This window comes from Heterocephalus glaber, unplaced genomic scaffold (assembly GCF_053883595.1).
Source record: "Heterocephalus glaber isolate CG9 unplaced genomic scaffold, H.glaber_assembly_v1.0 deba00000594, whole genome shotgun sequence".
In the NCBI taxonomy this organism is placed as follows: domain Eukaryota; kingdom Metazoa; phylum Chordata; class Mammalia; order Rodentia; family Bathyergidae; genus Heterocephalus; species Heterocephalus glaber.
The window spans coordinates 24,914,535-24,926,220 of record NW_028258151.1 but is presented as its reverse complement, the minus strand read 5'-3'; the positions used below and the strand labels follow the sequence as shown (position 1 = coordinate 24,926,220).

Here is an 11,686-nt window from a genome sequence, read left to right as displayed (position 1 = left end):
GACAGTTCCATACTTGGTTGCATTATGCAACTCACCTTAGGAAATTTAACTCCATCTTGTATTGTTTAGATCTCTATTACTTATAACTGAGAGTTCGAATTACTGTCCAGTTTAATTATAGGATGTCAAGGGAATAAGTATACTTTCCCATTGACCATTCTCCCAGGGGTCTCACTGACTGCATATTGTTTCCTTATGTATACTCATTATACCTTTGTTACAGCTATCTGAATCTTTCTGATTCAGTTTACTCTCTGAATCTACTGCCTCGAGTGTGGTTGCAAGCTAACTGGAGAAGAACAGTACTCCCAGGTCACTGATCCCCATGGGCTTCCCCTAAGACTCAGGTCTGAGTTTATGACCTTGAAAATCTCCCAATAACAGCAGTTATTTTCCCCCACCCCTAACCTCTGTTGGTTTTTTTAGAGAGCCTTGCTTTGTTGCCCAGGCTGATCTTGAACTTCTGATCCTCCCACTTGGGCTGCCCAGGAAGCTGAGATTATAGGTGTGTGCCACCATGGCTAACTACAGAGTAGTTTTGACTAGGATCTCTGTGTTAACCAGTGGTTTAGGACTGCATTAGAAAAGGCTCTATTCATCTTAATCCAGCATTTTCTTATTTATTGGTAAAGAATAGGATCAATTCCAACTCATTTCAAGGGGCCTTGAATTGTATGCTGAGTTGTATTTTAGTTTTGGGGTTAGTGCCATTTCAATGCTCCTTTTCATGGGTTCTGATACCCTAAACCATTAACACCACTGTTTCCATTCTACAGAGCCCTTAGTTTTAGATCTATGAACCCAATATGCTGATGATCCTTCAGATCAAGGGTTGACAAACCCACAGGGCACATCCAGCCAGCTGTCTATTTTCATAAATTGTTTAACTGGAATACAGCCATATCCATGTATATATGTATTGTCTGTGGGTTCTTTAGTAGTTGCTACAAAGACCATATGGCCACAAAGCCAAAAATACTTTCTTCCTTTATAGAAAATGTGTTTGAGAAGTACCCTGAGGGATGAAGGAATGATTGTTGTAACAAACCTTTGGGGAATACTGCTTGGGAAGGTCCATTCTAGATTAGTTGGGGCAGGACATGACATAGCAGATATTTGGGATTCCTCTGTCCTATAGCACCTATATTTTCTTTTCTGAGAGACCTAGGGAACAATACATGTTCTAAATCTTGGTTCTGTAGGTCTTGTATTTGTGTTTCCATGTGGATTCAATTTTGGCCAAGGGTAGAGTTACTTTTCCTGCTCATGGGCATTCTGACTTCCCCCACGACTGTCCCTCCTGCATCAAAATGTGGCTCCAAATTACAATTAACAGTCCATAAAGATGTTCCCATTGGTTCCCATGGCTCAATCTGAGTCACTTGTGGTTTGGAATTAATTACAAGTGTAAGAGGAACAGTGTGCTTCTATGTGGTCAGAATCTTTAGAGTTATTACAGTCACCTACCCTTTTCCCTTCAAAGATGCTGTAGCAAAACCACACTCATCCTTCAGATCAACTCCCCAGGCCCAGGACACTAACTGGTTACCCACAACTTTGCCTCTGTATTCCAACCATCTCAGCTGTAGAATCCTAAATATCCGCCACATTTTGAGTTCCCACCAATATATTCTTTCTTTTTCTCCATTATTATGGCCTAAATTCATAGCAGAATCTATGACAGAAGTGGCTGTCCACTCTTTAGATTGCTGCAGAGCAGAAAAGTGAGTCAAGAACCATTCAACCAATAGAAAGAATGAAAATGCAAGTTTATTTGAAAGTATAAAAATTTTTTTAAAAACACAAAAAACAAAACCAAGCCTAACCAAAAAACAAAAAGCAACCAACCACATACAATCTTTCCAGTTTGCATTAACTTTGAACATTGCACACTATTAACCATTTAGTTGCATTTTAAAAAATGTTAATTTTAAGGTTGAGTCAGGCAATAAGCTAACAATGAGTATAACTATCTTAATGCTAAAATAAAATGCTGACCTCATTTGAGAGAAAAGAAAGCAGAGATCACATTCTAGTTGGTGTAGATTTAGGTAACGTATTAAAAAAATCCTAGTTGGGATGAGTTTAAAAATATTATGGGGCACTTATTTGACATTTTAAGTAGAAGGGGAAAATCTAAAAATCCTGTAGATTTGGTGTCCTATTTATATGTTTTTAAAAAAAATCCATTAAAAATCATATCCATAATAAAATGTCCCTGTGTTTGTTTTTTTAAAAAATGAACAGGCTCTCCTTATCTACTAAAACCATTTGTTTTTCCTAAGATGGCTGGAAGCCGAAAAGCACGTGGGATTAACTCACTGCACAATTAATTAAAATTAGAATCCTCTCCTCTAAACAATTTCCAGAGCACCAGAAAAAAGCAGGCACCCACCAAAGGGAGGAATAATGCCACACCGACTCACAGGAGATGATGTGTGCGACTAGACACACTGTGTCTGCTATCCAAGTTCTTCATTGGATTACTCAGAAAATAACTCAAGTGCTATTATGAGACTGAAAAACACAGCAACTAGGTTCCTCTACTTAAAACAAAACAAACAAACAAAAAAACTCCCAAATGGCCAGCTTTCCTGTTATTTACTCTGGATTTGGTTTAAAAAAAAGAAAGAAAGAAAAAGGAAAAATCTACAGAGCAGGGTCACGGAAGGGAAGGGTACTTCATCCCGCTTCCTGCAGGCATTGTTTTAATTAGCATCACACGGGTTACTGAAAATTTCTTGGGCCACGGAAAGAAGCCCTGAATGTGTGGCAGCTGCCCTAGGTGGCTCCACTTGGCTCCAGCTTTATCCTTCTGTGGTTTTCTTACCAAACAACGCCCAAGTTTTTACCCATTATTCCTGCATGGGGGTGGGCCCTGTGGCTGGCTGGGCGCAGAGAAAGAGGAAAACTAGCATAAATATACAGACTATGAACTGAGGGAGGCAACTCTATTTCTGCATCCTTCAAGAACTCGATAAATAATAACCTCCAAGTGCAACAAAGCAGCAGGTTACTCTGGGGGGACTTACGGGGCTGGGTGAGGCAAAGGCTGGATCTCCTTTTGCATCTTTCTTTGGACTTTACTATAGGAAAAACAAACAAAACAGATAGCTTTCCTATACACATATAAATAGTCCCTTAACTAGAAGGGAGAAAACCAAACACACCGTTTAAAATGCATTTCTAAGAGATTAAAAAAAAAATCCAAATGGAAAATCTTGACTCCAAACAACCGTGTTGCCCATGTTGCTCAAAGAAGACAACTCTCTACTACACTTCTTATCTACCAGGATGTTAGGCGAGGGTTGGCCCTAACTGTAACCCCAGCACTAACTCAGGGTGCTCGTCCTGGGACATGGGGAAGCGTATGTGTGGAGTGGGGAGCCAGGAGCTGTCATGGGAAGTTCGGGGCCCGGCTCTCGTGTGTGTTAGAAACCAGGGTCCTCAAGTCCAAACGCACGGGTCAAACAGACTCCCAGGTGCGAAAGGAACTTAGGAGCCCAGTGCTGAAGCTGCATGCATAAGCGAGACATGTTGGGCGTGACTCACTGGGACAGAAGGCCAGATCAGCTTTTTGGCCAACTCAAGTTGGGTCTTCATCCCTTGGCTGTGGCAGGTCTGCTGGGAGGTGACAATCCAGAGGCTAGGGAAGGGACAGTGGGGAAATCGGGCCCTGGCTCTGGCAGTCTGCATGTTAGGAGCCGAGAACTCAGATTAAACTCACGGTAAGGACTCCCTGCCTATTCTGAGATGAGACTGATGGTCCACACTGCCAGAAAATCCTCTCAAATGAGAATTCTTGGGAAAATTTCAAAAGCTAGTATCTATCCAGGGTAGACAGCTTCTGAGTCCTTCACAAACCAAAATGACACTGGTGATGCTGAAGGGTGTCGCTCACGGCAAAAGTTTCCTTTGGCCACTTTCTTTGCTAAAGTGAGAGCAATGTGTAGGGTAACACAGGATGGTTTTGAGGTGCACCTGGGTGTTCTGCAGGGTGGCCATCCATTGATGGTCTTCTGGTAGACCACCCAACCCTTGTCCCCAAGTGGAGCAATAAGGTGGTAGCTTCCAAGAGGATCTGGCCCAGTGTCTTCTGCCCTTCTGGATGTGCAGCATGGAACAGAAGCGCTGCTTTCTCGAGGACTACTTAAATACTGTTTCATCTTGCTGCCTGCAAATGTACGATGCCTATTAGGGGGATTCCAACAGTAACAGAATGAAGGGAAACATGAGGTTGTGATCCTGGGCCCCCAAGGAAAAGTGACTTCACAGAAAGATGACAACGCATCATGTCAACCAAGAAGCCAGAAAAATGCTAGGTCACCCCCCAAAGACCATCTCAGGGAGCAGGGGAACAGAGAGGCAGCTGATACCCTAACCTCAACCTGAGACCCCCTTACAGGAACTTAGAAGTGCATCCCATGGGCATCAGTTGTTAGAATAACAAGTCGGAGCAGACGAACCATCTGGACTTTGGGATAGCTGGATTCTATACTTCTTCAGTGCCCGGACTGGGTGCAGAGTCCCTGGGAGGAGCAGTGCCTTCCAGCGGGCCAGGCTGTCCTGAGCTGTGGCTGGGGTCTTCCATACTCAGGAGGCTGCTGGCTGCCCTTGAGCTGGCGCTGTCCACACTCCCTGACCGAGAGCGATAAGGGGGCAGGTCGGCTTGGTTCAGAGACTCGGTGTCTGAAGTGTAGGGTGGTGGGGGAAGGTCGTACCACGCGGGTCTGCAGTGGAGAAAGCAGGCCAGGGAACAGGGGTGGTAGAGAGAGGAAGGGGAAGAAAACACATTAGAACCAAGCCACGGCCGGCAGTGTGGACCCAGCACCAACACCAGGGTGTACGCGAACTGATGCTTCAAGCTTGGAATGAGATTTTCCCTTCAAGTACAAAGGCAGTTTAAAGGGCAGGAAAACCAGTGGTTGGAAACAAAGCAAAGCGAATAGAAAGGTCAGTGTGTTCTGGGTGGTTCATGTCCCCTGGGCACTGCTGAGGCCACACCTTCTGGTTGGATCCAGAATAAGGTTGCCAGGCAATGGCCTCAGCTCAGTGTGAGTGGTCCTCTCTGCTCCCTTAGCCGAGAGTGCTGTGACAGAGAGGCTGGGCGGGCATCTGGATCGACCCTGTGATGGGGCCACAGAATTCTGGGCTCTCGATAAAGCCAACTTTTCCCGTGGACTTGGGGAAGCGAGAGGACATCCCCTCAACACCCCGTCTCATCTGTACCTTGCTTGAAATGAAGACATTTAACAGAGAGGACATTTTGGTTTTTAGCTCCGATTACTGGAAGCATGTTGGTGAGTTGAGCACTGTGCCTTGTACCTCTGATTTGTCACCATCTTGAATGCTCACAAGAATGCTGGGAGCAAGGAGACTTTCACATCCATGGTGCTGGTACGGGGCTGTTAAATGGCTTGCCCATGATCTCAGACAACTACTGAGGTAAGCAGCACTGCCAGGATCGGAACCCAGGCATCCTGCCTCCAGAGTCAGCAATTGCTTAACTTTACTCTCCACTAGACGGTCTCAATAGAGGGGTGGTGAGTGAAAACTTCACTGGGTGAGGAAGGGTCTGCATTCTCATTTGCAGGCTCTGCCCCTACCCCCTGAAGCTCTGGCTGCCTTTTATGAGGAGGGAAACTGAAGATGAAACCATAGAAGGACTGGGGAAATAGCTCAGTGTGAAGGCCATGGGTTCAATTCCCAGTACATCCACCACCAAGAAAAAAAAATAGAAACAATACCAGAGCTGCTACTGGATCAGATACAAAGGCACAAGGCAAAGCCCTGTTATACTGGAAACACAAGTGCAAAATGCCTAATGGGACACAGTGAGACCTGAGCTCATGGGGAAGAGAGATGCTGAGCAGACCCTGAGGGCAGGGAATGGGAATATCAGAATCAAAAGGGGCGCAGACAGTGCTAGTCCAGTGACCTCCAAAGTGAGCTACCCGAGTGCCTTGGAGTCACAGAGAGGGCGGGGAAGGAGAGCTGAGCAGGTAGGGTTGGAGCCTGCCGCTCACTTCAGCGACAGAGCTCTGCTTCATGGCTTTTTTAGTTTCTGGCACTGCCATTTGTAACGAGGGCCACACTCCTTTAAAAAGCTTGGCATGCTCTATCCCACCCCTTTATTTTATAGATAAAGTTAAGGAACTTATTTATTCACTCGTTCACTTGCTCACTGGTCAATAAATATTAATAAAACCAATACAACCTCTCCAATGTGCTGAGCTCTGTTCTGCGGTAGTGGGTGAAGCCCAGAGCTCCCTGGTGGGCAGAACGTGTGCCCTGTGGCATCACAAGGAGCAGCGGGGCTCATGGCAGCGGGATCCTGTCTGGAAACCTCCCTCAGTGACCATGGAGAGGATACTGTGGGGCATTTTGCAAGGTCTGGAGAAGTGTTGCTCAATGCCTCTGTGTGCTGTGTGGCACCCAGGTACTAGGCGAGGTGTGGAGAGCCAACAGCTCTATAAGCATTAAGGTGGACAACTTGGATTTCCTATGAAAGGGTTAAGTGAAATATTGTAGAACTTGCTGCCCAGCTCTGAAGAAGCCAGGCGTATGAGAAAGTGATAAGAACAGCACAAGGACACGGAGCTAGGGAAAAGAAAATAAGGGACTGTCTCAAGGCCTGGGAACCTTTCAGATGTGCCTTATGTAAGATGTTTTTTATTCTTGAGTGCTATAAGAGAGCAGTAAAGTCAATAAAGTAGCTTGGATGCTGGGAGCTCCCCCGACTCTGTCTCTTTGTCTTTCTTTTTCTTCATCCTCACTCCCCCATTCAGGTGTTGTTCAACAAGTGACGGCGGGCTCTGTCAGCGAGGCCAGGAAATGCATCACCCTATTAGATGCCCACCTCGCTCCCAGTCCCCACCCAGCACGCACCTCTGGTCCAGCAGGGCCTCCGAGTAGGAAGGTGGGGAGCCTACTTCCGAGGCATTCTGCTCGGCCTGGCTGGCCACATACTGGATGCCGCTGTTGACGTTGTAGGTGACACTGCAGTGGTGGGGGTGGTCCAGGACCACCAGGCGGGACAGCAGCACAGGGTGCTGCAGCCGGTGCACAGGCAGTGTCATGAGGTTGTTCCGCTTCCGCTGATGATGCAGGACCAGCGCCAGCAGGGCCACCACCAGCACGAAGATGACCGAGCTGCCGATGATGGCGTAGGTGATGCTGGGGTAGTACACGAGCTGGTTGTCCGAGGTCACAAACACCTGCCCGCTGCCTGGTTCTGAGAAACCCGGGAGAGGAGAGACAAGGAGAGAGGGCTGAAATCGGCTCCCCTTTGTCTTTCAAAGTCAGCCATAGGGTCTGCATGCAAATGGTCACAGTGGTATTCTTCCCAAGGGCCCAAAGTGGAACCACTCAGAGATCCACGGATACACAAAATGTGGTGAACGGATACACAAAATGTGGTATATCCACACAGTGAAATACTACTCATCCAAAAACAGAACAAATACCAAGGCACACTACAACATGAGTGACCTTCAAAGACTATGCAGTACAGTAAATCAGGCCCAACAGATCATATACTGTGCGATTCCATTGGTAAGAAATATCCAGAAAAGGCAAACTTATTGAGACAGAAGGTATAGCGGCTGCCTGAGGCTGAGACAGGAAATGAAGGCTAACCGAATAGGCTTGAAGGATCTCGCTGGGCTGACGGGAATGTTCTCAAACTGAACTGTGGTGGTGGTTACACCAATCAGAACATTTACTAAAAATCATTGAGTTGTGCACTTATGACGGGTGAATTTTATAGTGTGTGAATTTGATCCCAATAAAGTCATTTAAAAAGATGGCCTTGGAAATGTAACAGTCCTTGTGGCAGAAATCAGTTTGACCTGGGAATTAATGACAGCACACACATGGACACAGGTGGGTGTGTCTAGGGCTTTGTCTGCAGCGTTTATCCAGTGCCAGGCCCCAGGACCAACCTTTCAGACTGAGGACCAGCACAACACAGGCTAACGGCACGGACTCTGGAGGCCCCTGCGTCTCAGCCTCACTACCTCTACTTACTTCTGAGCCCTTGGGAAAGTGCTACCTCCTCTGGGCTAGAAGCCCTCGGGCTTGTGGGGTATGAAATAAACCACCAATTGTCACGCACACAGCTCCCTGTAAGTGCGTGTTCAACACCCACAAACATGGGCCTTATCACACCTACTTGTCTTCAAGCAACTCTATGAAGTAGGTGCTTTTACCTACCCGCTCCATACTGGAGATTCAACCCAGAACCCTTGCACTGAGCTATATCTTCAGCTCTTTTATTATTATTTTTTATTTTGAGACAGGTAGGTCTTGATAAGTCACTCAGTTGCCCAGGCTGGGTTTGAACTTGTGATCTTCCTGAGCCAACCTCCCAGTGTGCTAGCACTATAGTCATTATTACTATGACACCCAGCAGGAAGAACTCTTTTTTTTTTGGTACTGGGGCTCAAACTCGGGACCTTGTGTTTGTGAGGCAGGCGGCAGAACCACTGAGCTAAATCCCCGGCCCAGCAAGTGCTCCTTTGAAGATGAGGCAAGTGAAGCTTGGAGGAGTTGAGTCCCCTTCCAACATGAGTTAGGGGTAAGGAGTGTGTGGGATTTGAACCTTGCTCCTCACACTGTTCTGCAGCCATCCATCAAGGCCCTCTAGGCAACCTACAGGCACTTCCTCAGTGGTCTGGGGGGAGGGTCTGGACATCCGCCACCCCCACAGTTACCAGCATCCTGCTCTCGGGGTGTGCTGATGAGGCACATGTCAGATGCTCAGGTTGCAGGCTTCCAGGCCAGCAGGTCACATCTGGTGACCCTGGGAAGGTCCAGGCAGGCACAGAAAACCTCAGCAGCCCCTCCTCACAGAAAGCGGGGACCCATCCATGCAGAAAAACTGCAACCGCCTCCACTGTGGCCCAGCTAGAGGAATAATCGTAGCACAGCCCCAGGGAGAAGCTGTGACCACAGCTCTGGGCTTGTTCACCTGCAAAGCAGGGAGGAGGTTTCTGTGGGTCCCCAGGGGCCACAAGAAGGACCTGAAGCGGCAGCAGCAACAGCAGTGCTAGGTGCTTTACTCCATCCCTCTTTCAATTCCTGGATCTGTTTCATGCATCGCTGTATCCCCAGGATGTAGAATGATGCCTGGCATACAATAGGCACACAATAAATGGACAACTGAAGGGAGGAAATCTATTTATCCACACACCCTGGTAAAGTAGCTCCTATTATTATTCCTATTTTTCAGATGAACAAATTGGCTCACAGAAGTGAATTAACTTGACTGGGATCACATAAGAAATAGAGAAGCCAGCCTGGAAACAAGGTATTTTTCCTTCAAAAATCGCTTTCTGCAAAACACACTATTGTCTCTCTTTTCCCTATAGAAACATTTCCTGATTCCCCAAATAATCCTAATCTGAAACAAATGAAGACCTTCCCCCTCAAACCTCCCTTTCTCTGTGCTAATTTTTCTTTCCATCCAAAGCCAAACATAGACTTAAAGCTTCAAAGATTCTCCAAGTTCCTGGTGATCATCATTTCAACATATGTTGTACATTTTTATTGCACAGAAAGAAGTGGATACAATCCCAGCTGATAGGCAGAAGCAGGCTGCCGTGCAGTTCAGGAAGGCAGGCAATTTGGATTTTTCTGGAGACAATTAGCTGTTATAGATAATTAAAAGTTGGAGCTGGGTGTGATGGTGCATATCTATAATCCCAGCACTCTGGGAGGCTGAAGCAGGAGGATCATGAATTTGAGCCCAGTCTGGGCAACTTAGCACTTTAGTGCGACTGTCTCAAAATAAAACAGCTCAGGACAAAGGCCCTGGGTTCAATCCCCAGTACTAGCAAAAAAAAAAAAAGTGTGTATGTGTGTGTTTCAGAATTCAGGCTTAAAATGAAATGTCCTTTATTTGTTATCTCCTAAAGAGTCAGAGTCTTGGAGTTGGATCCTGGAACTATCATTTTTATATGTTTGAGGTGAAGCAAGTGATTTAACTTTCATAAGCCTCAGTGGCTCATCTTTAAAGTTATGGCGGTGCTGGCTAACTTCAGCATCATCTCCCTGGGGTGTGGGCAGGGGACTCTATATACGCAAGTGTCTGACAAGAATTTACACTCAGTAGTGCTAGTTCTTTTTTATAAAGCAATTATTTAAAAAATAATGAGGAAGATGAACTATACATAACATAAAAACCATTTTCAAGTGTATGGTTCGATGGCATTAAGCTCATTCACAATGCCGGGCCATCATCACTGCCATCCATCGCTCCAGAATTTTCATTATTTCCATGGCCAGTGCGGGCTCTTGGGGTTCACATCCTTCATGTTATCCTTCCCAGCTTCTCGGGACCAGCAGTAGAAATGGGGAGAGCCGCCCTGAGGGGTGGGGAGTGGAGCAGATTTTCACACAGAAGACAAATTGGCCCAGAGATTTAAAAACACTGACTTCTATGCAACCACTGTGGTATTAAAAATAGAAGTTGGAGCCCTTTGAAATAAATGCATAGTAAAATGCGTCTGGATCTTAAGGACCTCACTTACGTCTCTGAAAGCAGGCTCTCTCAAGACCTGCCCTCGTTGGCAGGTGAGAAGCGATGATCACTTTCACTGGAGAAATTATGATGTTGCATAATTCAGTGGTGCCTGGTCTTGATTTTGCTCTGTGTGTAAAATGTCATCTTGTATTAATTCATTAACTGAGCTCGCTTTTCTTAAGAGCTTAATGAGCCTGCTGGCCAAACTGCTAATAGCAGACTTGCCTGGGACCTAAGTTGCAAAAGCATAATCCACAGATAATGAAGTTTCCATTTATTCTGGCTGCCCCTCAAGCTCAAGGTCCTCCTGCCCCTCTGGTTAAACATCTTGAATTCCTGTTCTATATCTGCTCTTCTGCTGCATCAATTCCAGGCTGTCTGTTCCTACCCAGAGAGCACAGTTCTCTCAAAACAGCTGCTGGCTACAGCACTGGGGGTAACCCAGGCTGGGTTTTGCACACTCTCATGCCCTCTTCACCTCAGAGCTGTTGAATGGCTGTGACACTATCAAGATGGTTTTCTAGCAGATGGCAGCTAAGTGTCTTGATTGCATACCTTTTACTAATTCACTGGGAAGTGCCATTTGGACTGGAGGAAGGACCAACGCAGCCGACACTTGTGACTTGGGCTCCTTATCTTCTACAGAATTCCTTCCTCTAGAGGCAAACTCAATTTCTTTTGGAATACTAGAATTATTATTATTGTCTATCAGATTAGAAAAGCAAAGTTTGATCTCACGTGTTGCTGGATAGGTCTTGGGAAAACAGGGAAATTCACACACAGTATCTATGCAGTATGATAAAAAAAAAGTGAATGTTTAATTATTTAGATGTATTGCAGTAAAAGATACACTGCCATTAATTCCTCTCATAATACTTCCCTTCACTTCAAACACACTTATGCCACAGTTCTTGCCGCTTTCTGAAGCAGTTCTGGGCATCCTTTTTCATGTCTTTAGTTGCACTGCTGGGGGTCAGTTGATGTTCTGGACGGATTCTACACATTTACCTTCATGGTCATTTTGACTCTGGGGAAGAGCCAGAAGTTGCACAGTGCCAGCTCCGGTGAATAAGGTGGTTAAGGATGCACTATAATTTTTTTTTAACAGAAATTACCATCAACATTTTGAATCAATTCAAGACATCAAAGTTGCCACAAAAA

The 11,686-nt window shown here is 45.9% G+C and overlaps 1 protein-coding gene across 5 annotated transcripts in view; it reads right to left on the bottom strand.

The window, feature by feature from the left end:
* Positions 1-1,748: 1,748 nt before the first annotated feature.
* Ldlrad3 (low density lipoprotein receptor class A domain containing 3) overlaps positions 1,749-11,686 on the bottom strand; it is a 252,219-nt gene continuing 242,281 nt past the window's right edge. For 4 of the 5 annotated variants that reach the window (XM_013075005.3, XM_021264356.2, XM_021264353.2 and 1 more), the window contains 2 exons: positions 6,889-7,234; positions 1,749-4,730 (listed from right to left, as the gene is read on the bottom strand). In XM_013075005.3, coding sequence (XP_012930459.3) covers positions 4,493-4,730; positions 6,889-7,234 — 584 coding nt within the window. In that variant the 3' untranslated portion in view covers positions 1,749-4,492. The remainder of the gene's footprint in view (positions 4,731-6,888; positions 7,235-11,686) is intronic. The other variant, XM_021264343.2, reaches the window with a different exon arrangement.